The sequence below is a fragment of the Paramisgurnus dabryanus genome, chromosome 19, assembly GCF_030506205.2.
Source record: "Paramisgurnus dabryanus chromosome 19, PD_genome_1.1, whole genome shotgun sequence".
NCBI lineage: Eukaryota > Metazoa > Chordata > Actinopteri > Cypriniformes > Cobitidae > Paramisgurnus > Paramisgurnus dabryanus.
In genome coordinates, this window is record NC_133355.1 from 10,009,250 (window position 1) to 10,035,503 (window position 26,254).

At 43.3% G+C, this 26,254-nt stretch overlaps 2 protein-coding genes across 2 annotated transcripts; both read right to left on the reverse strand.

Moving 5' to 3' along the window:
* Positions 1 to 5,100: 5,100 nt before the first annotated feature.
* Positions 5,101 to 7,934, reverse strand: LOC135778087 (interferon-inducible GTPase 5-like). Its single transcript, XM_065288498.2, has 3 exons — positions 7,618 to 7,934; positions 6,352 to 6,919; positions 5,101 to 6,211 (listed from the first exon to the last, which is right to left on the reverse strand). Exons 1-3 carry the CDS (start codon positions 7,759 to 7,761, stop codon positions 5,580 to 5,582), a joined length of 1,344 nt encoding a protein of 447 aa, XP_065144570.1. The 5' UTR covers positions 7,762 to 7,934; the 3' UTR covers positions 5,101 to 5,579.
* Positions 7,935 to 23,321: 15,387 nt separating this feature from the next.
* Positions 23,322 to 24,895, reverse strand: LOC135773225 (interferon-inducible GTPase 5-like). Its single transcript, XM_065282708.1, has 3 exons — positions 24,874 to 24,895; positions 24,311 to 24,799; positions 23,322 to 24,215 (listed from the first exon to the last, which is right to left on the reverse strand). The coding sequence occupies exons 1-3, from the start codon at positions 24,893 to 24,895 to the stop codon at positions 23,590 to 23,592; spliced, it is 1,137 nt and encodes a 378-aa protein (XP_065138780.1). The 3' UTR covers positions 23,322 to 23,589.
* Positions 24,896 to 26,254: the final 1,359 nt, after the last annotated feature.

Consider the following 26,254-nt stretch of genomic DNA (forward strand, 5'->3'; position numbering starts at 1 on the left):
GCATGCGCCCCAGTTGCATGGGTTCCGACTCGACAGGTGGAGACGTCGGGGCAGAGGGAGAAGTGGAAGTCTCACCCATAAGCACTCGCTGGCGCAGAGAGCGACGCTGACTACGAAGGATCCTCCGGGCTTCGATCCGGAGAGCCAAATCAATAATGGCTTCGAGAGTGGGGGGAAGATCGTGCACAGCGATCTCATCCTGAAGATCGTCTGACAACCCCTCAACAAACTGCGCTCGAAGAGCCGCTTCGTTCCAGTGGCAGGCAGCCGCTAGGGTCTTAAACTCTATGGCGTACTCGGTGACTGAGTGTCTTCCCTGAACCAGGTGTGCCAACCGAGCCGCAGCGGCGTCCCCGCGAACGGAGCGGTCGAATAGCTTTTCCATCTCCTCGCGAAACTCATCGAAGGATCGGCAGCAAGGATCGCCGGCATCCCAAACGGCTGTAGCCCACTCACAAGCCCTCCCAACCAGCAGGAGCAGCTCTGGATAGTCACAATGTGGGAAACACAGCCGGGCTGTAGGACATCCACAGAACTGTAAACACAGAGATGTAATCCTGGCGGCCAAACAGAGAGATTCCTGGCGGGGCACAGAGAGAGAGAGAAGCGGTCAGAGTCTTCAGCAGAATCCGTGCTGGACAGCGCACTGCGGCAGTCCGAGTCTTACACAGAATTACGCGCTCGAGAGCGCACTGCGGCTGGACAGCGCAAAGTGTAGAAAGGCGCTCGGAGAGTCCACTGACAGAGAGTTCACAAAGGCTTGACGGTTGCCACCCCAATCGCGGGAGACTGACAGCGGGGCGGGGAATCTAAAGGGGCAAAGGCAGCAGAGAGCACGGTGAATAATCCAAATATTAAAGCTTGACAAGACAAGAGCTAGACAAGACAAGAACTAGACAGAGCTAGCGGGCACGAACACACTAAGACGAAATTGCAAATAACAGAGGAAACGAGGGGAATTTAAATCAAACCGGATGGGCAAATAATAAGGATCAGGTGTGGGACGCCAGTGAGAAGAGTCGGAGATAATGAGGTCACCAGGTGGAAGGCGCGCACGTGTGGAGCTGTCAAAACACAAACACAACACAACACATGGTGAAACAAAGACAAAGCGGCCAATAAGACCGAAATCATGACACATTCGCTAACTCAGACTTAGTATAATCACAATGATGTTAGTGTCATTGTAGCGAAATAACTAGCAGTTCGGTCAGGCTACAAAAGACGACATTTCAACATACATTACACACTCCGTTGCTCTGGGTCGTAGGTCTATCCAATTGAGTGCAGAGGCATTTTTCGGTTGAGACACGCCTCATAATTATAGCTCAATGGAGCGGTATCCGACTCAAATTCTGACTAGAATTGAGTATGACAACGTCAGGCTAGATATTTGGCAGATTCAGAATCAGCCCTTGATGTTTATGCTGTGAAAGCTCTTTCTCCATCTGCCCCGGCAGAAGATTAAAGTCATTCTTGCTAAGATAACGGACAGCAATCAAAAATACAACAGGATCATCTATTCCATCTATTCCTTTCAGCTCTATACAAAAATGAGAAAAGACATGAATCATCAGCTTTTTTTGTAAGAAAAAAATCACATTTAAACGTTGGCTAAAACACAAATCAATAACTTGTCTTGATACTTCCGGCTCTTTGTCTCATCTGTCCTTACCCCATCTGTCATTTTATCTTACTATTATTAGTTGCTACAACTTATAAAATGAGGTTGACTTAACCTCATTTTATAAGTTGTAAGAGCTATAAGAGCTTTTCACAGCAAAACAAATTTATCTAGTCAAGATAAATAATATTAAGTCAAAATGACTTGTAAATCTTAGTTGATTAAACAAAAAAGGCAGCAAAGAATTTTTTACAGCGTGTCTATATTCCTATTCTAGATGTTTTTAAATTAGATTAGATTAAATAAGATTTTTTTTTGATAAAGTAACATTTAGAAATGCTGATTGGACATTGCAATTTGCTTGTAAAAGTGTTAAGCCTTATAAAAAGGCTTATATTTCGCACTGAAAATGATTCTGCTATACTGTCAAGCTATAATTCTTCTTAAAGGGGCAGTGAAGCAAAAAAAAAATCAATTTTAACTTGATATTTCTTTATATAAGAGCTTCAGAAGTTAAAACGTGTGACATCAATGAGATTTTTATCCCCACCTTAAAAGTCAAATTGCAAGGACTGCTTTTGTAGCCCCGCCCACAGCTTTGAGTGACACATGTGGGGGCCAGGGGCAAAGCAAACGTATGTTCATACTTTAGATTATGCAGATTATAGGGGTCTCTCTACCACCCATCCAAGACATCTTTACGTCACGCTGTGTGCACAGAGCTTCTGCCATCATAAAGGACCCCTCCCATCCCTCACATAGTGTGTTTGTTATGGAGCGAATTTTGTGTCCGAATTTTACAAACAAATCCAGCATTTTGCAAACAAACTCAATCTGCTTTGCAAAGGGAAAACTTGACTCGCAAACAAACAGAAAACGCTTTGCAAATAATAAAGGCAATTTGAGAGAAAATGCAGAGGTGTTACAAATATGTACTGTGTTTTGAAAATGTGACCATGATTTTTTCACAAATGTGACCATGATTTTTTCACAAATGGGATCATGATTTTCTCACAAATGTGACCATGATTTTTTCACAAATGTGACCATGATTTTCTCACAAATGGGACCATGCAATCCAAAACAGCAGATGGCGCAGATGTATTTGTTTGCATGTCGAGTTTTCGCTTAGCAAAGCAGATTGCGTTTGTTTGCAAAATGCTGGATTTGTTTGTATAAATCTGGCACAAAATTCACTCCATAGTTTGTCACCTTTACCATCTGGTAGGAGGTTATGCAGCATCAGGACTTGCACTGCAAGATTCTACGATAACTTTTTTCCTCAAGCTGTAAGAGCCCTAAACACCAGGGTGCCAGTCATCATACCGTTGCCATAAATTGCTGTTTGCTCATCCCCCACCCCCCAAGGAAGGACTAAGAGCTTAGTAACTTTAAATTATAATGACTTTCTTATGTTTGAGTTGCACAATTGTTTTGGTTTTTACTGTACTGTATGGGTTACTGTTGGAATGTATTGTGTGTATCAGGTGTTGTTGTTATATATATTTGTATATGGTTGCACACGGAAACATGTATACAGTAGAATGACAATAAAATTGACTATGACTATGATTATGACTATGCAGTGTCTCAACGATCAGTAAACATGTCTTTAACTCTCTGCGGTCGCGTGCGGAGCAGGCGCCGGAAACTCTTTATTTTTCATTCTCTCCACAAAGAGACTTAGATTTCGCTAAATTAAGAAAATAACATGATGCACGTTCAGTTCTCTCTCCCTCAGTGAAAGCCTTTCAGAGACGCGTCAGAAAAATGCATGACTACTAAAGTTATCTCCAGACGTAAGTGGCTTCATATTCGACTCGCATTGTGGTATTCTTATAAAAGATGTGATTGCAAACATCACATCTAAAACCTTGTTTATTCGCGTATATCTCCGCACAGTTTAAACTCCACAAGTTTATTTAATGCAGGATCACAAGGCATTTCTTTTGTGTTGCTTTCACAAACAAACACGTAACAATAATGGCGTCTTCTTACATTACAGCCTAAAGGCTCATTATGCAAGTCTTTTGTTTCCTCAGCTGTCAATCACAGATTATTCAAGAGCTTTCCAGCCTCCTTGCATATTGCCTTCCTAACCAAAACGTCACATTGAAATTATAAATCAATATATTGTTTTATGTGAATGAGTAGGCAGAATGATTTTCAGTCTTTGGAAAACATGTTAAGAATGAGTTTTGTGGACTTATATCAGTCACTTAAAAATGTAGCTTTTTCAGAAACCATGCATAAACATTTTTCTCTAAAAAATACAAACATGTACATACATGTTGATCAAATAACATAGTATCCCAGTTTGTGCTGAACACAGTGTTAAGAGACTTTTGCCATTATTGTGTTTTAAGCAACTGAAAAAAACACACATATACCAACAATATTGTATCTGACAGGAATGGCACAGCAGTATTATGTGAGTAAAACATTTCAGTAAGTTACTACGTTTCACTATTGCTTTGTTATCGCTTGATATGTCCTGGTTGTAACATCCGTGTCTAAACACATATGTTTGACTGTTTTAATTTACTAAAAACATTAAAAAATGACGCAACACTTAACAACACAACTGTAATATAACGAAAGAAATATACAAAGTTAGTGATAAGGAATTACCACCCGCGATTTAGATTCTGATCCCTGCTTACTGTATTGTATATTGTAATTTAGGCAAGTTGGGTTTGAAAGATCCAACACTCAACAAAGCTTTGATAAAAGACACACATGTGTGTGTGCACGCACTGCTACACACGCATTGAAAGGGTTTACAATAAAAAACTTGTGTGTGTGTGTGTGTGTGTGTGCGCGCACGCTTTGAAAGTGTTCAAGATAAAATGTGCGTGTAAGAAAGACACTGTGTCTTAAGACAAGTGTCTTAAGACACTTACTTAACAGTAAACTGATTACACATGACATTAAAAGAGTATTGAAAGTTAGTTTGACTACGAAAAACTGTTATCCAATCACAGCAGTGGGCGTTTACTTCCAAGTCGTCAATGCGGCTGGCGGCTGGCCCATCAAAACAGATCATTTCTCGAGCCAGCCTCAAAACCAGGGTACAAAATGGCCTATTACTTATTGCTTTTGATGTTTTTGGATGTAAAAACCACACGAATGGCATGAGTACACCTCAGACAACAGTATAAAACAATAAAAACGACAGAGGAAGGGCACCTTTAACAACAAAAAGATTCCGAAACATAATAAAATTGTAAATTAAAAACCATCATATATATTGTACCATTAGCATTCGTATGTTAAATTCGCATGTCAAATTGGTAACAATATAATTGTGCTATTACTGTTTTGTATGCAGGACTAACCTAAAATAGATATTTCACAATACGCCTGGATCAGAATTGTTACATAGACAACAATACAAAATAGCTTTTCACAACACTATATTATTAACTCTCACTTTTAATTTTGAACCCTTCCTTAGAATTATGACAAATACAACCCAAATTAATGGAAATTTTTTGCAGACACTTTTAATGTTTGTTTTATACATTAGAGCATTTAACTACTGTCAGGGAAATGATCCTGATAAAGACAATACTCAAAATACTCAATACTCAGTTTCCGGTTTCATTAAAAAAGTTCACAGCAAGAGAAGTGTTTTCACAGTTCTCCTGAGCAGAAGTGATTACACAATTTGTCTCTATCGGCTTTACATGAATTACATTTATACATTTATTTGAACAAACACACTATAGAAAATGTTCAGTATATAGTAACAATAATCAGATTACATCTGTTTTCAGAGGATAAAAAATTGGCACCTCACGGCTTCACCATCAAGGTTAACACACATTAACAGAAATATTAATACCATATTTAACTCCCCTTGTTCTTAATACCTAAAAGAATAATATAAAGACAATACAATCAGAAGACTTAACCAAGAAATATAATTGTCTTTTATATAACACATTTGTAATTACTCTGAAGTATTTACCGCAGCAATTAGCACTTTTCTGGCATCTTCTGCTATGTTATTCAGTGCTTTGTTTAGCATGTAATAGACAGTAACAAAGGAGATTCCCCCCGCCACCACAGAGCCTATTATTGGTATATAGCTAAAAATGCGCTCTGCAACTTCTCCTGTTACAAAAAGTGCTGCAAGGCGTAGCTGGGTTAAAATCATACCTGTAATAGATCCTTTATACCAAACTGAGGTTATCAGACTCTCAATAGTCTTTAGGCTTTGCCCAGATTGTTTACAGAGCTTCTTCAAAGATTTCTTATCCAGACCAAAGGTACTGCAGTACTTATTTATTTCATATGCTAGGATGCTTAAATCTACTGCAATCGAAAGACCAGGAACAGGAACCGCTGCCACACCACCAGACACTAAAGCTACTTTGACAATGTGTTTCTTTAAAGCTTTCTTTTTTTTCTCATTAACCTCTAGTGTAATGTTTGGCAGACTCAGAATCAGCACGTGTCTCTTATGCTGTGGAAGCTCGTTCTCCATCTGCTCCTGCAGAAGATTGAAGTCATACTTGCTAAGCTCACGGCCAGAGATCAAGAATACGACAGGATCATCCATCCCACCTATTCCCTTTAGTCCTATACAGAGTGAGAAAAGACATGAATCATTATAATTTTTATTATTCAATTAGCAAATTAGTTTTGTGCTTAGGAATATAAGTATGACATTTTCTTTGGAAAAGTGGAAAGAATTATGTAATTAAAACAACAACAACAACCATTTATACAGTTCTCCCGAATTTGATCCAGGATCTTTTTCTGGTCAAAGTTTCTTTTGTGGCTTTCATTATTAATGTCTTGATCGATCTTGGAGCGAACAAAGTAAAACTTCTTCTCCATTCTCATGATCTCCTTGGCGAGCTGGATGTGGCATTCTCTGAACCGTTCTGAAGCAATGATGATGAAAAAATCATAGCGTTCAAATTGAACTTGTTTAAGGTACTCATCGGCTTTAAAGTTTGGTGTTCCAATTCCAGGAAGATCCCACAGTTTCACATTTTGGTATTTTGGATGATGGTAAGCTTTAGGTTCCATGGTAGTCTCCACTACACCGGTTTCAGCAGAGTCTTCATCTTCATCCCCTAAACCCCTGAAAGCATTGACAAATCTGGACTTTCCAGAACCAGACTCTCCTGTCACAGCAATATTTAGCTCAACTCGATCTTGCTGTTCGAGATATTCTTTGATTGTTTTTGTTGCTGATGTAATATCCTGATTAGATATGGATTCTTTAAGTTCTTTAATTTCTTCCTCTGTTATAATACTGTAATCATCAAATGAATCCATCTGAGAGAAAAAGAATGTTTCAGTTGTTAAGGTGCATAGATAAAAAATTATTATTTTTTGATTGATTGATTATCTGGGCATTTCATTTTTATTATTATTACATATTTATTATTAAAGTAGGCTAAATGTTTAACATAAAACATAAATATGTGTAACGTCTGGCTGGGGTGCCATGACTGTTGGATCTGATTCACGGTTGCATTATGATACCATAACTACTCTTGATATCAACCCAGTAGGTTCGAACTCCCCCGAAAGCATCCCAGAAATCTTGTTTACGACCCCTTTTGAAGCTCAACATAGAGCTGATAAGGTGTGAATAATCCTAGAGAGACGCAAGGAATGTCTTTGATAAGACCATATAAAAACTCTTTTAGGTCTTGGCTGTAAATACATTTATGCATGTGTGATGTATGTTGTCTGTCTTTTTGAAACCTTTTTAAAATAATGATGATTGGTTGTTTTAAACAAACCTATTCCGTAACCCCTCCATTCGCTATATATGATTGCCTCTGTTGTTGAACATCTAAAACTATCACACAGCAACAAAAGTGAAATGTCTTGAGACTTCTACCCCACACTAAATTTTGACATATATATTTTACAAAGTGCCTAAAGTATCAAAAACCACACTGAACTAGGAAAATATAAGTGGCTAAATACCATAATAAAGGTCTGATAGAATTTAACATTCTTACCTTTGAAATATAGAGCAGGAAACACTGCAATAAATCACAGTACAGAACAAAAGCGTCAAATGCGGCTGTTTCCCTGTTCAGATTAGAAGTAAATAGGTAAAAAAAACGTTGCCCTGCAATCTTAGATGTAAAACCAGTGGGCATATACTATTTTCTTTGTTACCAAATTCTTCTAGGTATGAACTTCCTGAGGGTGCGTCGAGCTGTTACCTTTTACTTTCAATTTCACTTATGAACCAATCACCATAGTAACCATCAATTACAAACAAGGAAATATTCACATGTTGTTTTCCACAAGAAGTTGGAAATGTTCCTTTAAAGGAGACATATCATGCTAAATCCACTTTCTTAGCTCTTAAATGCATTTTGTTGTATATTTGTGGTGTTTAGAAGTACATAAAAGTTGAAATTAGTCTCTTCAGGTGCTTTGTTGATATCTTTATATTCTGTTTTGGTCATATTTTCCAACCTGTTCTGATTTTTCTATTATCTATTACGTTTTTTGAACAATTACGTCACAGTATTTGCAGCTGAACTGCCAAATAAGGACATCGACTCCCTGCCCAACACTATGAGCAATCCGCCATTTTCTATTTCTCGCTGCGATATTGTAATCCAAGCTCAAGGATGCAGAAGTTATGAGAGAGTAAATCAAAATGTTTGGTTGTTGAACCTGTGCCTGGTTGAGTTTTATTTTTCACAGAAATGTCATTTTTTAGTGCGCGAAGCACTTCAAGGATAACTATTTCACCAACCTCCACCAGTATAAAGTAGGATTTGCCAATAGACTTCGTCTGATTGAGGGGTCAATTACTTCTATCTTTGGAGACGACGAGCAGAGCACTTCGGTAAGCTGTAAATAACTTTAAAAACAGTAAAGTACACGGTGGTCACGGTTTAGCAGTGTTGTTTCTCAATCCGAAGGCTGCAGCCTGCGGATGTCGCATGTGGTCATCAACCCGGGATTAAGTTATAGCATATTACAACAACTTACAATTAACTAAGAATAATAGTCAACTATATAATTGTTAATATTCTGAAATAAGACAGCCGGCATTAACACACAATTGCGATACCTCCATATGAAGACGTTGTTCTGCAGGTTTGTCGTCTTAATTTTCATCTCGCTCCATTTCCGACTCTGGCGCGAACATATAAGGCTGGATGGACAAGTCTTCCGTTGTTGACATTTTGTGAATAACGAGTAAATAAAAAGTTTCTGTGCCGCTAGATAATCGTATCTCTGCTATAAAACTACAAAAATGGCCGAACGGGGTGGAGTTTAACCGAGTGTCACCTCTGCAACCTGGAGAGGGGGCAGGGTATGACGTGCATTTAAAAAGACAGTACCAAAACGAGTTGCTCTCAGATGCACATCAGAAAAGGGGTAGAAAGGGGGCCTGTGGAGCTATAATAATGAGGAATTCAGACCCAAGCATTGCAGTTTCGCTTTATAAAAACCAACAAATAGATGATTTATATGTAAAAAGGACAGATTTAAAAGCATGATATGTCTGCTTTAAGGGTTTTGGTCCATGTTGACATAATTGCATCACACAATTTCTGCAGATTTATCTGCTGCACATTCATATCTTTTTAAGCAGTGTTCATATTAATATAAAGCTGTTTTGAAACAATTAAACAATTGTGAAAAGTGCAATATAAATAAAATTGAACTGAAATCGAGTATCTGCTGTCTCCAGTAGCTTTAGTCCCTACAATGACATTTCCCCCCACTGTGGCTGAAGCTCCTGGGTCTGATCGGTACATTTAACCAATGCATTGTTTTCACACAACTGGATGTTTAGATATTCTTATGTGTGCAGTTGTTCCTAATAAAGTGCTCAGTGAGCATTAAGCATATATTACACACCACATGCACCACATGCTTGCAATAAATACTTGTACACTCATGTATTTCCCTAAAGTGTCCACTAGAGTTTGCTGTCAAATTAGTGACAATAATAACGTTTCTGGGATTATTAATGGCTGTTTGATTTGCTGTTCATTTGTTAATGTCAATGGCATAAGATCAACATTTATGGAAAAGCTGGACAAAAAATGTGTTTTCATTTTGTAATATCATACTTTTTTAAGAGAGGGAAGATTCGTGAGCTAGACTTATTTTGTTTATTTCTTTGTTATAGAACCGCTAGCGTCCCTCTTCTCCTCCCCCTTTCTATGTGTTTTGTTATTCCCGATACCTTTAAATACTGTAAATAGCACCCACACTTTGTTTACTAAAAATTTCACTGTAAATAAACCATCTTATTTTGCATCGCACCTCTGTTTTATTGGCTGGCACATTAAATAATTAAAAAAAAAATGTTTTTTATATAAATGGTGTTACGCCATACCACTTTCTTATACAGTAACATGGTCATTAGAAGGAGGACAACAATATTAAAAGACTGTGCTGGTATCTTTATGTTAAAATGTCACAGGAGTGACGATCTTTTAGGCGGAACCAAAAATTGGGAAGTTTTGGTTCCGCCCGGATGTTTCCGCCCGGACCGGTAAGAGAAAACACCGGACATCCGGTGGCGTCGCGAACGCTGTAATCAGCCAAAGTACACACAGCTGGGAGCTATTAAGAGGAGCGCCGGGTGATTGGAGGAGAACAACACCCAGGGGAGTATTTAAAGACAAGTTAAACCATAGTCTTGGCTGATGTTATCCGCTGTTGTGCTGGTGTGTATTGTAGCGCCGAGTTGGGCTCGCCGGAGACGCTATATTTGGACCGCTGTATTGCTCTCTCTCTCTATGTTCAGATCATAGATCGATGTAAACAAGGATGTCGAAGACCTTATAGGTGAAGTACTAGACGGACACTGACATTGGATGAGGGAAACGGAAGAAGAGGAAAAACTTACCGTTGTGAGTATACATCTGTGGACAAGTGGTGTTGGTGGCTGGAAAGCGCCCTGTCTAGTTACCTGGAGTTATCATAGCGTGAAGTCAACCTAGGACGAAGAGAGACAGAGATTGTGAGTAATCAAATCCTTTGAAGTAGGTGTTTGTACATATATTGATCTATACATCGTTGAGTGTTTTTAAGAGAGGTCGAGCGGCCCTACCCCTGTACCAGCGTGGTGGGCGAGCCGAAGGTCTCGTGTGGAAGCAGCTACAGTGACGACAACAAACAAAAGCTAGGCCGTCTACCATCTCCCTATTCTCGCCCAGAGCGAAGTGGAAGAGGACGGGTGTCTATTGTGTGCACTGAGCGTGGTGGGTGAGTCTTTGGAAATTTTCACTTGAAGTGGTGCTGTGTAATGCCGTGTATTGCAGTGTGAGTGCTGTGCCTTGTTTGACGAAACCCCGCTTTCAGTCACTCGTCCCGGGACGACGAAGAGGAAAGAACGGCGCTAGAGAATACCTGTATCATAATGCTGTAGTGTGTTTTCAGTCTTCACAGAATTACAGAGTGGCGGCGAAGAACTGTGCGAGTGGTAGTGCGTGTGAGTATTACACCTACTATTGTTACCTTACTTGTGTCCTTTTCATCATCACAGAGTAGAGGCGAAAAAGATCCGCTGGCCCGAGGTCTCGACGAGAGGGCGCCCCGGTCCAGTTTTCGATTGACCAACGGGTCTCGAGGAAAGGGCAGCGCTCGACCCGGTGTGCCGGCGTGGTTTTCCCGCCCCTCTGCCCATCAACGAGTTCGCCGAGAGGGTCTTGGCCCCCGGCGCTCCATTACAAATCATTGCTAAATCGCCGCATTGCAGAACCAGCCAGCATAAGCTCGCCACCCTGTAAGTTTTCATATAACCTGTTATGTCTGCTGATTGACAGGAAAGTGAGTGAGTCGTGAGAGCTGTGGAGAGAAAGAGAGCCAACGTGAACACTGAGAGATTGAACTGTGAAGAGAGCCAACGTGAACACTGAGATACTGAGCTGTGGAGAGAGCCATACTTACCTAGAAGCTGTAATCAGCGCAGAGGTGAGCGAACGTCTTGAGAACGATTTACTGTGTCCCTGTATCCCAGCAGCCGTCTGTGGAGAGAAAGAGAGCCAACGTGCACGCTGAGATATTGAGCTGTGGAGAGAGCCATACTTACCTAGAAGCTGTAATCAGCGCAGAGGTGAGCGAACGTCTTGAGAACGATTTACTGTGTCCCTGTATCCCAGCAGCCGTCTGTGGAGAGAAAGAGAGAGCCAACGTGAACATTGAGATATTGAGCTGTGGAGAGAGCCATACTTACCTAGAAGCTGTAACCAGCGCAGAGGTGAGTGAACGTCTTGAAGTTGATTCTCTGTGTCCTCGTGTCCCAGTTGGAGTCTGCGAAGAGAGAGAGAGAATAAGGAAGGCGAGTGAGTCAACGAGCAAGGACCTGTGAGAAGTAGGCGGCGCACCGCCGTAAAGGTACATCGACAGAAAAAGACCCATACCAGCACTCATTGTGTTTTATTCTGCCTCCAGGAAGGAAGAGGAGCGCGCCACGGGTAGAGGGAAACCGAGGCAGGAGCCAGTTCCCCCACGTACAATCCCCCACCCTCAGTCCTTCATTTGGCCGTGGCCCCCTGGAGGGCGGATCCTGAGTTTAGTTTTAATTTCCCCTTTCCCAAGTTCCCCTATATTTTAACTATTTAAATAAATAAAAGATATTTTATACTTACTTGTACTCGTTGTTGTCTGGTCATTGGGTTGGTCTTGGGGACCTCCTCGAGGTGAGAGTTTAAAAGGGGCGTGGCTTAATCACTAGTAGCCAGCCCCTGGCTTGTGACAGATTTTGGCGTAGTCGGCAGGGCCCCACCTCGAGTTGAGTAACCAGACTAGCCCAATGACCGACAACGCGGGGCCCGCAGCCCAACCCCGTGCGGTGCCTGTCTTTATGGGCAGCCCTTGGGTTCAAAAGTATGGAGGGACAGAGTCGGGAGTACGACTAACGGAGTGGAAGGCCCAGTTGGAGTATCTAGCCGATCTGCAAGGCCTTGGTGTCGCCCAGCGGCTCCAGTTCGTGTTAAATTCCCTAGAGGGAGAAGCGCGGCGAGAAGTACAGGCCGCCCCTGAAGCCGTCCGAGCTAGTGCCCAAACTATATTTCAGTTCCTTACCGAACAATATGGTGACCACACCCCCGTAGCCGTCCTCCGTTCCCAATTCTTTAATAGTAAACAAGGCCCCCGACAACCCATTAGAGCTTTTGCCCTGAGACTGCGAGAGCAGTTCACCCGGCTGCAGGCCCGCCGCGATCATGGATTGGGAGATGGAGAGACTTTGCTGCGCGACCAATTCCTTCTGGGGATGAAAGAGGGCCCCGTGAGACAGAGTTTGAGGGTCCAGTTTCGGAGAGACCCCGACCTCACATTTGAAGATCTAAGGAAGGAGGCGCTAGCCTTGGAGGGCGACGAGGTCGAGGTGGGTGAGACCCCAGTATGTGCGGCTGTGAACGAAGGCGTGCCACCACCACCAGAGCGCACGGATTGGAAGCAGGCTCTAAAAGTAGAACTGTTGAAGGATGTCCGGGAGCAGATGTCAGAACTATCTAAAACTCTTCTGGGAGAGCTGCGCCAAGGTAGGGCGCGGGAGGAGCCAAGGCCGGCACCCCGAGAGCGAGTATACTCGAAGAGGAGCCGAGAGCCGCCGGGACGCCCAAACCGCTACAATCGGCCCTGTTTCGAATGGGATGACCAGGGGCGACCAATTTGCAATCGTTGTGGTGAGGCCGGGCATTACAGTCGTCAGTGTGGGCCTCGCAGGGCATCTGAAGGGGGTTTTTAGGACGACCGGCCACAGTGGGTCGTGTGGCCGGGACCCCTCGAGAAGACCCGGGAAGAAGGAACAGTTCAAGGCAACAGATGATCGGGCATAGCCCGGTGGCAGAAGTAAAAGTGTGTGGCAAGTGAATTCAGTGCCTGGTAGACACGGGCTCACAGGTAACGATGTTTGCAGAAAGCCTCTCCAAGGAGATATTCGGACGGGAAGGAGTACAAGGAGCAGAGGCCCCCTGGTTGACGTTGAAGGGCGCTAACGGCCTGGAAATCCCCTACATTGGCTATCGCCTAACGGATCTGGAAGTGCATGGGGTAGTCGTCCCCCAAAAAGGTGTGGTCATTGTGGAGGATAGGTGTTTAGGCACCCACAGAGCCCTATTGGGCATGAACGTCCTCTCTGAGTGCTGGGAGGAGATATTTCAGGCTAGGCCTGGTCCAAGGATCTCACCTGCCGAGAGGCCCAAGTGGGAGCGCGTAGTGGCCGACTGCCGCCGGGTCCAAATGAACCAGGTTCGTAGAGATCGGGAGGAAGTGGGAAGAGTAATGTGTCGTTTTGCTTTGTCTATTCCCCCTAGGAGTGAAGCTATCATATGGGCAAGAGTGCCCCTTCGGGAAGCGAACCCAGAGGAGTGGGTGTTGGTAGAGCCACACACGGATTGTCCACAAGTGGAGGTGGCACGGGGACTAGCGGCGGTTTACCGGGGAAGGATCCCTGTGAGAGTGAGAAATGAGCACCCCTATGCAGTCCAATTATATCGACACCAAAGACTGGCCCGGCTGACGATGGTCACGCCTCACCAGGTGAGAGAAGAAAGGGACGTCAGTTTTCGTCAGGTGTGCCCCACTGTGATCGAGGTGGCCCTGACCCAGATGGATGCCCCGGCGAGTAACCAGGGGGGAGGTGTGCCGAAACATCTGGCGGGAGAGTCACTGCAAGGGGATGACCTGGGACAGGTACAGACACAGAAACTGCAGGCACTCCTTCGGAAGTGGCAACATGTGTTCGCAAGGCATGATGAGGACTATGGGTGCACCCGGGTGGTGGAACACCACATCCCCACTGGGGATGCGGGGCCAAGCAGGGAGAGGTATCGGCCGATCCCACCTACCTTATATGCGGAAGTACGTACACTTCTGCAGGGCATGTTGGGCCGGGGCATCGTCAGAGAGAGTAGTAGCCCCTGGGCGGCCCCCATCGTGCTCGTACAAAAGAAGACGGGAGCCTGGAGGTTCTGTGTGGACTATCGCAAGCTGAACCTGGTAACAAAGAAAGATGCTTTCCCTTTACCACGAATTGAAGACTCCCTTGCTAGCCTCACGCAGTCAGCCTGGTATTCCACCTTAGATCTGGCCAGTGGATACTGGCAGGTCCAGGTAGCCGAGGTAGACCGGGAGAAGACGGCCTTCACGACCCCATTCGGATTGTTCGAATGGGACCGGATGCCTTTCGGACTCTGCAACGCTCCAGCCACCTTCCAACGCTTGATGCAACGCTGCCTTGGAGGTCAGTTGATGGAGTCGGTATTGGTATATTTGGATGATGTGATTGTGTATTCCCCAGATTTCGATTCCCACCTCCGGCACCTAGAGGAAGTCTTTCGAGCCATGGAAAGATACGGGCTGAAACTGCAGCCGGACAAATGCCACCTGCTGCGGCGAGAAGTGAAGTTCCTGGGCCATGTGGTCAGTGCAGCGGGGGTGGCCGTGGACCCCGAGAAAGTCTCTGCAGTAAAGGAATGGAATGCGCCTAAGACTGTGAGGCAAGTACGATCCTTTTTGGGGTTCGTGGGATATTACAGACGATTTATTAAAGATTTCTCCAAGATTGCCAAGCCTCTTAACCAGTTGCTGGTTGGCACGGGACGAAGCCGGGGCCGTGGATCGCCCTCTATTAGCTGGGATGATGATTGTGAGATGGCTTTTCAGAGGCTGAAGCAGGAGTTGTTACAGGCCCCCATCTTGGCGTACGCTGACTTCTCTAAACCTTTTGTCTTGTATACAGACGCGAGCAACCTGGGACTGGGGGCGGTACTGGCCCAAAGACAAGAAGGAACTGAGCGGGTGATCGCCTATGCGAGCCGAAGCCTCCATCCGGCAGAGAGGAACGACGCCAATTACAGCTCCTTTAAGCTGGAACTGCTGGCCCTGAAGTGGGCCCTGAGCGAAAAGTTCAAGGACTACCTTTGGGGAGCTGAGGTAACAGTTATTACAGACAATAACCCTCTAGTGCACTTACAGACGGCGAAGTTGGGGGCCGTGGAACAGCGATGGGTGGCTCAGCTGGCCAACTTCAACTACAAATTGCAGTATCGGCCCGGACGAGAGCATACGAACGCGGACGTCCTCTCGAGATTGCCGGAGGCAAAGAGCCCTAGACGCCAGGGGTATCGAAGGGAGGATAGCCACGAAGAGGGCTACATGATAGGGGCCGTGGAAGCGCCAGGAGGTCAGAAGGAGGCCGTACCAGGGAACTGGGGGTGGGACCCCCGCCGATGGATAGAGAGGCAGGCCCAGGACCGGGACGTGCGCCAGGTGAAGGTGTGGGTGGAACAGGGCCAACGGCCCACGCCGGCGGAAAGACTAGCCCAGACGGAGACTGGGAGAAGGTTACTGGGACAGTGGGAAAAGCTGGAGCTACAGGAGGGGGTGCTTTGCCGGAAGACCCGCGATCCGAAATTGGGAGAAGAAGTGTGCCAGATTGTGGTGCCCGCCGACCAGGTAAATGCATTGGTCTCAGTCTATCATGACCAGTTGGGACACCAGGGACAGGAGAGAACCGTATCTCTACTACGTAGATTCTTCTACTGGCCGGGGCTGGAGGCGTCTGTGCACAAACTAATTCAAGCTTGCCCCCGGTGCATGCTGTTTAAGTCTAGACGAGAGGCCCGAGCACCGATGGTACCCATTCATGCGAAAGCCCCCCTCCACATAATGGCAATGGACTTCCTGACGCTGGGCCGCCCTCAGGACCGTTATCAAAACATTCTGGTAATCACCGATCTGTTTACCAAATACGCCTGGGCAGTTCCGACGCTCGATCAGACAGCCAATACCACCGCCACAGCTTTATGGCGCCATGTTTTTCAGACATTTGGATGCCCCGAGTTCCTGCACTCCGACCAAGGGGCGAATTTTGAGTCCAAGGTAATCCGTGAGTTGTGCCAGTTGTATGGATGCACGAAGACCCATACAACGTCGTATCATCCCCAGGGAAATGGAAGCTGTGAGAGGTTTAATCAGACCCTATTAGGGCTACTGGGGACCTTAGACCAACAGCAGCAGAGAGATTGGGTGAGTGCTTTACCGAGCCTTTTGCAAGCATATAATAACAGTGTTCATAGCACAACGGGGTATGCCCCTACTTACCTGATGTTCGGCAGGCATGTGCGAATGCCCACTGACCTGGTCTTGGGAGTGGCAGCAGACCGGGAAGAAGTGAGTGTGACGGAGTGGGTGGGGCGCCATCACCAGCGCTTACACTTTGCGTATGAACAGGTGTCGAGGAGAATACAGACGTAGGAGAAAGGAACAAACGGCTGTATGATCGGACTGCCCGAGATGCCCCCCTGTTACCAGGTGAGAGGGTCCTGGCGAGAGATAACCGGCGACAGGGAAAGGGCAAGCTAAGCGACCGCTGGGAGGCTATCCCGTATGTGGTCTGCAAGCAGCAGAGGCCGGGACAACCGGTGTACACTATCCGGCCCGAGGGAAAACCTGGCCCCGAACGTGTGGTACACCGTAATATGCTTCGCCCTTGTCCGAACTACCCTGCGGCCGTGATGGAGGGGCCCGCCGAGCCAGTACCGGAGGCCCCCTGGATGGAAGGATGGGCTGTGGTACCAGGGAGACCCATGGTAGCGCTACCCCCGGCCGCCCAGAGGCAGCCAGAGATGGCACCCGAGCCAGTTGAACCCCCAGTGGCCCAGATGCAGCCTGAGCTGGCACCTGAGCCGGTTGAGCCCCCGGCGGCCCAGATGCAACCAGAGGTAGTACCCGAGCCAGCCGAGCCCGATTCACCCGTAAGGCGTTCCCAACGGGAGAGTCGAGGACGCCCCCCTGCCCGGTACGGTGAGTGGACAACGCCGAGGCATTCTAGGGACTAGAATGCATTGGTGAGGGAGGATGTCACAGGAGTGACGATCTTTTAGGCGGAACCAAAAATTGGGAAGTTTTGGTTCCGCCCGGATATTTCCGCCCGGACCGGTAAGAGAAAACACCGGACATCCGGTGGCGTCGCGAACGCTGTAATCAGCCAAAGTACACACAGCTGGGAGCTATTAAGAGGAGCGCCGGGTGATTGGAGGAGAACAACACCCAGGGGAGTATTTAAAGACAAGTTAAACCATAGTCTTGGCTGATGTTATCCGCTGTTGTGCTGGTGTGTATTGTAGCGCCGAGTTGGGCTCGCCGGAGACGCTATATTTGGACCGCTGTATTGCTCTCTCTCTCTATGTTCAGATCATAGATCGATGTAAACAAGGATGTCGAAGACCTTATAGGTGAAGTACTAGACGGACACTGACATTGGATGAGGGAAACGGAAGAAGAGGAAAAACTTACCGTTGTGAGTATACATCTGTGGACAAGTGGTGTTGGTGGCTGGAAAGTGCCCTGTCTAGTTACCTGGAGTTATCATAGCGTGAAGTCAACCTAGGACGAAGAGAGACAGAGATTGTGAGTAATCAAATCCTTTGAAGTAGGTGTTTGTACATATATTGATCTATACATCGTTGAGTGTTTTTAAGAGAGGTCGAGCGGCCCTACCCCTGTACCAGCGTGGTGGGCGAGCCGAAGGTCTCGTGTGGAAGCAGCTACAGTGACGACAACAAACAAAAGCTAGGCCGTCTACCATCTCCCTATTCTCGCCCAGAGCGAAGTGGAAGAGGACGGGTGTCTATTGTGTGCACTGAGCGTGGTGGGTGAGTCTTTGGAAATTTTCACTTGAAGTGGTGCTGTGTAATGCCGTGTATTGCAGTGTGAGTGCTGTGCCTTGTTTGACGAAACCCCGCTTTCAGTCACTCGTCCCGGGACGACGAAGAGGAAAGAACGGCGCTAGAGAATACCTGTATCATAATGCTGTAGTGTGTTTTCAGTCTTCACAGAATTACAGAGTGGCGGCGAAGAACTGTGCGAGTGGTAGTGCGTGTGAGTATTACACCTACTATTGTTACCTTACTTGTGTCCTTTTCATCATCACAGAGTAGAGGCGAAAAAGATCCGCTGGCCCGAGGTCTCGACGAAAGGGCGCCCCGGTCCAGTTTTCGATTGACCAACGGGTCTCGAGGAAAGGGCAGCGCTCGACCCGGTGTGCCGGCGTGGTTTTCCCGCCCCTCTGCCCATCAACGAGTTCGCCGAGAGGGTCTTGGCCCCCGGCGCTCCATTACAAATCATTGCTAAATCGCCGCATTGCAGAACCAGCCAGCGTAAGCTCGCCACCCTGTAAGTTTTCATATAACCTGTTATGTCTGCTGATTGACAGGAAAGTGAGTGAGTCGTGAGAGCTGTGGAGAGAAAGAGAGCCAACGTGAACACTGAGAGATTGAACTGTGAAGAGAGCCAACGTGAACACTGAGATACTGAGCTGTGGAGAGAGCCATACTTACCTAGAAGCTGTAATCAGCGCAGAGGTGAGCGAACGTCTTGAGAACGATTTACTGTGTCCCTGTATCCCAGAAGCCGTCTGTGGAGAGAAAGAGAGCCAACGTGCACGCTGAGATATTGAGCTGTGGAGAGAGCCATACTTACCTAGAAGCTGTAATCAGCGCAGAGGTGAGCGAACGTCTTGAGAACGATTTACTGTGTCCCTGTATCCCAGCAGCCGTCTGTGGAGAGAAAGAGAGAGCCAACGTGAACATTGAGATATTGAGCTGTGGAGAGAGCCATACTTACCTAGAAGCTGTAACCAGCGCAGAGGTGAGTGAACGTCTTGAAGTTGATTCTCTGTGTCCTCGTGTCCCAGTTGGAGTCTGCGAAGAGAGAGAGAGAATAAGGAAGGCGAGTGAGTCAACGAGCAAGGACCTGTGAGAAGTAGGCGGCGCACCGCCGTAAAGGTACATCGACAGAAAAAGACCCATACCAGCACTCATTGTGTTTTATTCTGCCTCCAGGAAGGAAGAGGAGCGCGCCACGGGTAGAGGGAAACCGAGGCAGGAGCCAGTTCCCCCACGTACAATCCCCCACCCTCAGTCCTTCATTTGGCCGTGGCCCCCTGGAGGGCGGATCCTGAGTTTAGTTTTAATTTCCCCTTTCCCAAGTTCCCCTATATTTTAACTATTTAAATAAATAAAAGATATTTTATACTTACTTGTACTCGTTGTTGTCTGGTCATTGGGTTGGTCTTGGGGACCTCCTCGAGGTGGGAGTTTAAAAGGGGCGTGGCTTAATCACTAGTAGCCAGCCCCTGGCTTGTGACAAAAACATACATTACATTTGAATTATTATCAAACTCCTGCTTTATAGCAAATTAGGATTAGAACTGAACTTTGGGCCTTCCCTCCAAATGGCTCAAAATTTACTCAAACTGTTCAAGACACAGAAAGACAGAGAGAAAAAGAGAGAAAAACTTAAATTATTTTCTAAAAAAGTTTAAAAGTGGGGTGCATGATTTTTGAAAAACACTTTGGAAAAGACCTCTGGCTACACACTTGTATCCAATCAGCAGTAAGGGGCGTGTCTACTAACCAACATCATTGCCTGGGTTGCGTGTGTGGGGCAGGTATATCAAAAGAAGGTCCAGATTCTATTGGGTTAGAGAGGTGTATTTGCTTAGGTGATTTCAAATGTCATCATTGGCTTCAGAGATCATGCACCCTGCTTTTAAATGATTCAAAATGTAAATAAGATACACTTGACTAAACATTAAGCAAAAGTTTTTAACATTTTCTGTTTACTACATTAAATAATTTAAAGAACAAAAGTGCTTGATGCTTGTCTCATACTCACCCAGACCTATGACTTAAAAAATGTCATTTGTTATGAATGCAATCTCTGAATCCATCAATGACTTCTGTAATTAAATAAAGCAGTATCATTTAGCAAAATCTGCAAGTAGGTGAGTTTAAAAAGAGCTAGCTTCCTGTGTTGTTAATTTCACGTGGGTACATAGATGATTGGATTTTTGAATTTTAATAATCAGTGATTGTGACAAAAAGTGACGAGTAACTAGTTGTTTTTTTGGATGGTATACCGGTTTAAAAAATTTGTTTTAGATTAAAATTTTGTTTTAAATTTGTATGTTGGATGAAGGTAAACTTCAGTTTCCTTGGTGGTCTCCACTACACCTGTTTTGGCAGAGCCCTCATCTTCATCACCTAAACCCCTGAAAGCATTGACAAATGAGGACTTTCCAAAACCAGACTCCCCCGTCAGAGCAACATTTAACTCGACACGATCTTCCTGGTCAATAAAATTCTTGAGTTTTTGAATTGCTGTTGGCAGATCCAGAGTGGATATGGTCTCTTTAATTTCCTCCAGATCTTCTTGTTTAATGATAACATACTCTTCATTAAGTTCAGCTCTGTTTTCTGCTAATGAAATATCTGGAGTAGATAAAGTTTCCTGAACTTCTTTCAGCTCCTCCTTTGTAACTTTCTTAATATCATCACATGTAGCCATCTAAAAAGGACATTGAGAGGGATTATTGTTATACTTTACACAACTTTTTAAAGTGATAATCATCTGTGTATGCTTTTTGATATGAGAACAAAAATTTACAGAACAAGTGACACTTTAAGATGTTTTCTGGATCGTAAGATTGATTGTAAAGTGTTTGTTTCTCAGTAAAAGCAGTGTGTGCACCTAAAGCTCCTACTGAACAGAAATATAACCAGAGACCCACCCATACCATTTACTTTCATTTTTACTTCTCTGGATCGCCATATAACACTATGCAAATATTGACCTAGTCTGACTTTGTTCATTTTTTAAAAGCTGCACACGTAACAGGTGACATGTGAAGAACAACATTCATGAAAACAACAAGATAAAATTTTTTAAATGCTCTTTCTTTTTGCCAATTTTTGTGAATTCTTAATATTTATTTAAATACAAAATGCCGAATTTTTGATTCTGGGTTCATCATACAGTCCAAAACAAGCACAAATCTAACAGTATGATGCCCTAGTCTGTAATGTTTTCACATGCAAATAAGGATTCTAACAAAACAAATATTTGACAGTCATCAGTGACAATTGATAGTTATTATTTTTAAATCACGGTAATCACACAGCCCCAAATCCATTTCATACCGACCACAATACATTTTCAAAAAAATACACAAAGAATACAACAAATAAAGTAAAAGAAAATCCTAAAACAACACGTTGTGTGCTAAAAACATAGCTGTCATTATTGTTATACCAACCATATTACGCCTCAATAAATACCATATTACCATGCAGACATAAACGATAATATCCAACAACATCCTACAAATTATAATTTGAATGCATTATTTTAAACAAACAGGTCACTAAAATAAAATAAAAACTAGGAAATCATAAAGTAAATTGCAATGTATATATGTTAAACCATGGGCGTCGGAAGCAAATGAAAAGTGGGTGGGTCCCCACATAACCCCCCCCCCATTTACTGCAATAGATTACATTTTCATGTTTCCTTTTAATTAGCCTGAACATTTGCGTTTTTTAAATTAAAGACAGTAGCCTATTGCGGTCGAAATTCTGGTAATAGCCCTTTTAATATTTTGCAAATATGACAGATGTCATGTTTCATTTATCTATCTGTGTCATTTATTTTCTCTACTCTGCTGACAGTAGGCTACAATGTTTATTTTTTATTTTGAGGGGAAAAAAGGTAAGAAAAACGAATGAAGGTAAACTGATACAACTTTTGTATACCTTTTTTATTTGTTATACCCAATCTCTCTTTCTCTCTCTTAGAGAAATATAAATGTGAGATTCTGGAAATGAGATCACTTTATTTTATGGTATCCGTCGGGAACATGCTGTCATAAGAGTTTTGAGCATGTGTAATTCTAAAACACAATCGATTAAACAGAGGTATGACTTTATGAATTATCTGCAAATGTACCTCGCAAATAATAACAATACCTGAAGCGGTTCAACTCTGTGATATCGCAAATGAAAAGTAATTGGGTCTGCGGTGTAAAAATAGCAAAGGTTAGGGATCCCTGCTCTAGTGGAATGGATTTGGACTAACAGCGCTTTGATAAGTGAACAGACAAATGCGCTAAATTAGAGAAAAAGTGGGTGGGTCCATTATCATTGGTCCTGTCCCACCCACGTATAATGGTTCCGACGCCCATGTGTTAAACAACATTAACATTGTTACAATATATAGCTCTAAGCTAAATTAAACATTTCACTCTTATAGCTTCCCCTACACCATCATGGAATGATTGAACAATACAAAAATAACTTCACACAGCATAATGATCATTTTCTTTGGAATTTTTATGACAGATCCCAATTTAATTGCAAATCTTGAATTGCACAATTATAGTCTTTGTAATTGCATAGTAGGGTATTTAGTTTTTACAAAACACAAGCAGGGTTAAAATGATAAAAAAATAACTAATAAAATAAATTAGACAAACTCCATCTTAAAAAATTGCAATTTTGTCCGAGAAAATTGCATATAAATTGCATATAATTAAAACCATGGTTGGCATTTTAAGGGGCCAGTCATCACAGCAGTTATGCCAACGCCTACAAGCCTAAATGTACTCAGATGTTTGTGTGCCAATTATTACTCAGATTGTCTGTTTTGGAAAGAGATAGAGTACTGACTTTAGAGCACATTGCTTTAAAGACATAAAGCAGCTATAATTAACCTACATTAACAAACATTTACAGTATAAAGTTTTTTCTTCCAATATCTACAAAACCTTATTATTAGGTTTTTTACTTAGTATTTAGTTTTTACAAAACACAAGCAGGGTTAAAATGATAAAAAAATAACTAATAAAATAAATTAGACAAACTCCATCTTAAAAAATTGCAATTTTGTCCGAGAAAATTGCATATAAATTGCATATAATTAAAACCATGGTTGGCATTTTAAGGGGCCAGTCATCACAGCAGTTATGCCAACGCCTACAAGCCTAAATGTACTCAGATGTTTGTGTGCCAATTATTACTCAGATTGTCTGTTTTGGAAAGAGATAGAGTACTGACTTTAGAGCACATTGCTTTAAAGACATAAAGCAGCTATAATTAACCTACATTTACAAACATTTACAGTATAAAGTTTTTTCTTCCAATATCTACAAAACCTTATTATAAAGTCTGAAATGCAGCCATTAGCACTTTCCTGGCATCTTCTGTTATATCATTTAGTGCTTTGTTTAGCATGAAATAGACAGTAGCAAAAGAGAGTCCTCCTGCCACCACAGAGCCGATCATGGGTATAAAGCTAAAAACACGCTCAACAGCATCTTCAGATACAAGAAGTGTTGCATCACGCAGTTCACTTAAGAGTGAACCTGTCAAATATCCTTTATACCAAACTGAGGTAATCAGTGCCTGCAGAGTCTCCATGCTTTGCCCAGATTGTTCACAGAGGTTCTTCAGAGATTTCTCATCCAGACCAAAGACACTGCAGTACTTTCCTACCTCATACATTATAATGCTTAAATCTACTGCAATCGAAAGACCAGGAACAGGAACCGCTGCCACAACAGCAGACACTAAGGCTACTTTGAATATGTTTTTCTTTAAAGCTTCCTTCTTTTTCTCATTAACATCCAGTGTGATATTTGGCAGAGTCAGAATCAGCACGTGTCTCTTATGCTGTGGAAGCTCTTTCTCCATCTGCTCCTGCAGAAGATTGAAGTCATACTTGCTAAGATCATGGCCAGAGATCAAGAATATGGCAGGATCATCCATCCCTATTCCTTTTAGCCCTATACAGAATGAGAAAAGGAGTTACAGTAATCATTATAGTATCATTAATAAAAATTTTATTCGAAAACTGTTACGAAATTAACTGTTAACCAACCATTTATACAGTTCTCCCGAATTTTATCCAGGATCCTTTTTTGGTCAAAGTTTCTTTTATGGCTTTCATTATTAATGTCTTGATCGATCTTGGAGCGAACAAAGTAAAACTTCTTCCCCATTCTCATGATCTCCTTGGCGAGCTGGATGTGGCATTCTCTGAACCGTTCTGAAGCAATGATGATGAAAAAATCATAGCGTTCAAACTGAACATCTTTAAGGTACTCATCGGCTTTGAAGTTTGGTGTTCCAATTCCAGGAAGATCCCACAATTTCACATTTTGGTATTTTGGATGATGGTAAGCTTTAGGTTCCATGGTAGTCTCCACAACATCAGTTTCAGCAGAGTCTTCATCTTCATCCCCCAATCCTCTGAAAGCGTTGACAAATGTGGACTTTCCAGAACCAGACGGGCCTGTCACAGCAATATTTAGCTCAACTCGATCTTGCTGTTTGAGATATTCTTTGATTGTATTGCTTGCTGCACGTCCTGATTTTGCCAAGTGGCTGATGTCCTCAGACCAACTTTTTTAATGTTGTTCCTGGAACAACAACTGCCGCTACCAATCAACGCTTGAGGTGTCATCAAATTGAGCCGCGCTCAAAAACTGGGGAGGTGCTTAACGCGAAATTGTTCAACCGCTCCAGGAGTGAAGGATATCAGACAGGTTGCAGATTTATAAGTTGCATCGGTAAGCAAATTTTTATAAAATTATGCATTGTAAATGTGTTTCTACTGAGCACGATGTATTGCTTGTCGTTTCGCGAAGAAATAAAATTTGCGCAAAACCAAAGCTGTTAGCTCGCTCATGTAACGTAAGTTAACGAACCGAATCCATTTGCACGCTCGCGGCAGGATGGCGCGCTTGACTGTTTCTCTGTCTGCCCCCCGGGAGATCGTAAAGCCGGATCTGTTCACTCGTTTCGCCCCAATATATCGCACAATACTATATCATATTTATAATATTATTTATTCTGCAACGCGACGACGCCTTCAGACCATCATTTAAGTGTTGATCTCAAGTCATCTTATCATATATATTTATTCTGTACGCGACGATGCCTTCAGACCGTCATTTAAGTGTTGATCTCAGTCATCTTATCATATATATTTATTCTGTACGCGACGATGCCTTCAGACCATCATTTAAGTGTTGATCTCAAGTCATCTTATCATATATATTTATTCTGTAACGCGACGATGCCTTCAGACCGTCATTTAAGTGTTGATCTCAAGTCATCTTATCATATATATTTATTCTGTAACGCGACGATGCCTTCAGACCGTCATTTAAGTGTTGATCTCAAGTCATCTTATCATATATATTTATTCTGTACGCGACGATGCCTTCAGACCATCATTTAAGTGTTGATCTCAAGTCATCTTATCATATATATTTATTCTGTAATGCGACGATGCCTTCAGACCGTCATTTAAGTGTTGATCTCAAGTCATCTTATCATATATATTTATTCTGTAACGCGACGATGCCTTCAGATCGTCATTTAAGTGTTGATCTCAAGTCATCTTATCATATATATTTATTCTGTACGCGACGATGCCTTCAGACCATCATTTAAGTGTTGATCTCAAGTCATCTTATCATATATATTTATTCTGTAACGCGACGATGCCTTCAGACCATCATTTAAGTGTTGATCTCAAGTCATCTTATCATATATATTTATTCTGTACGCGACGATGCCTTCAGACCGTCATTTAAGTGTTGATCTCAAGTCATCTTATCATATATATTTATTCTGTACGCGACGATGCCTTCAGACCATCATTTAAGTGTTGATCTCAAGTCATCTTATCATATATATTTATTCTGTACGCGACGATGCCTTCAGACCGTCATTTAAGTGTTGATCTCAAGTCATCTTATCATATATATTTATTCTGTAACGCGACGATGCCTTCAGACCATCATTTAAGTGTTGA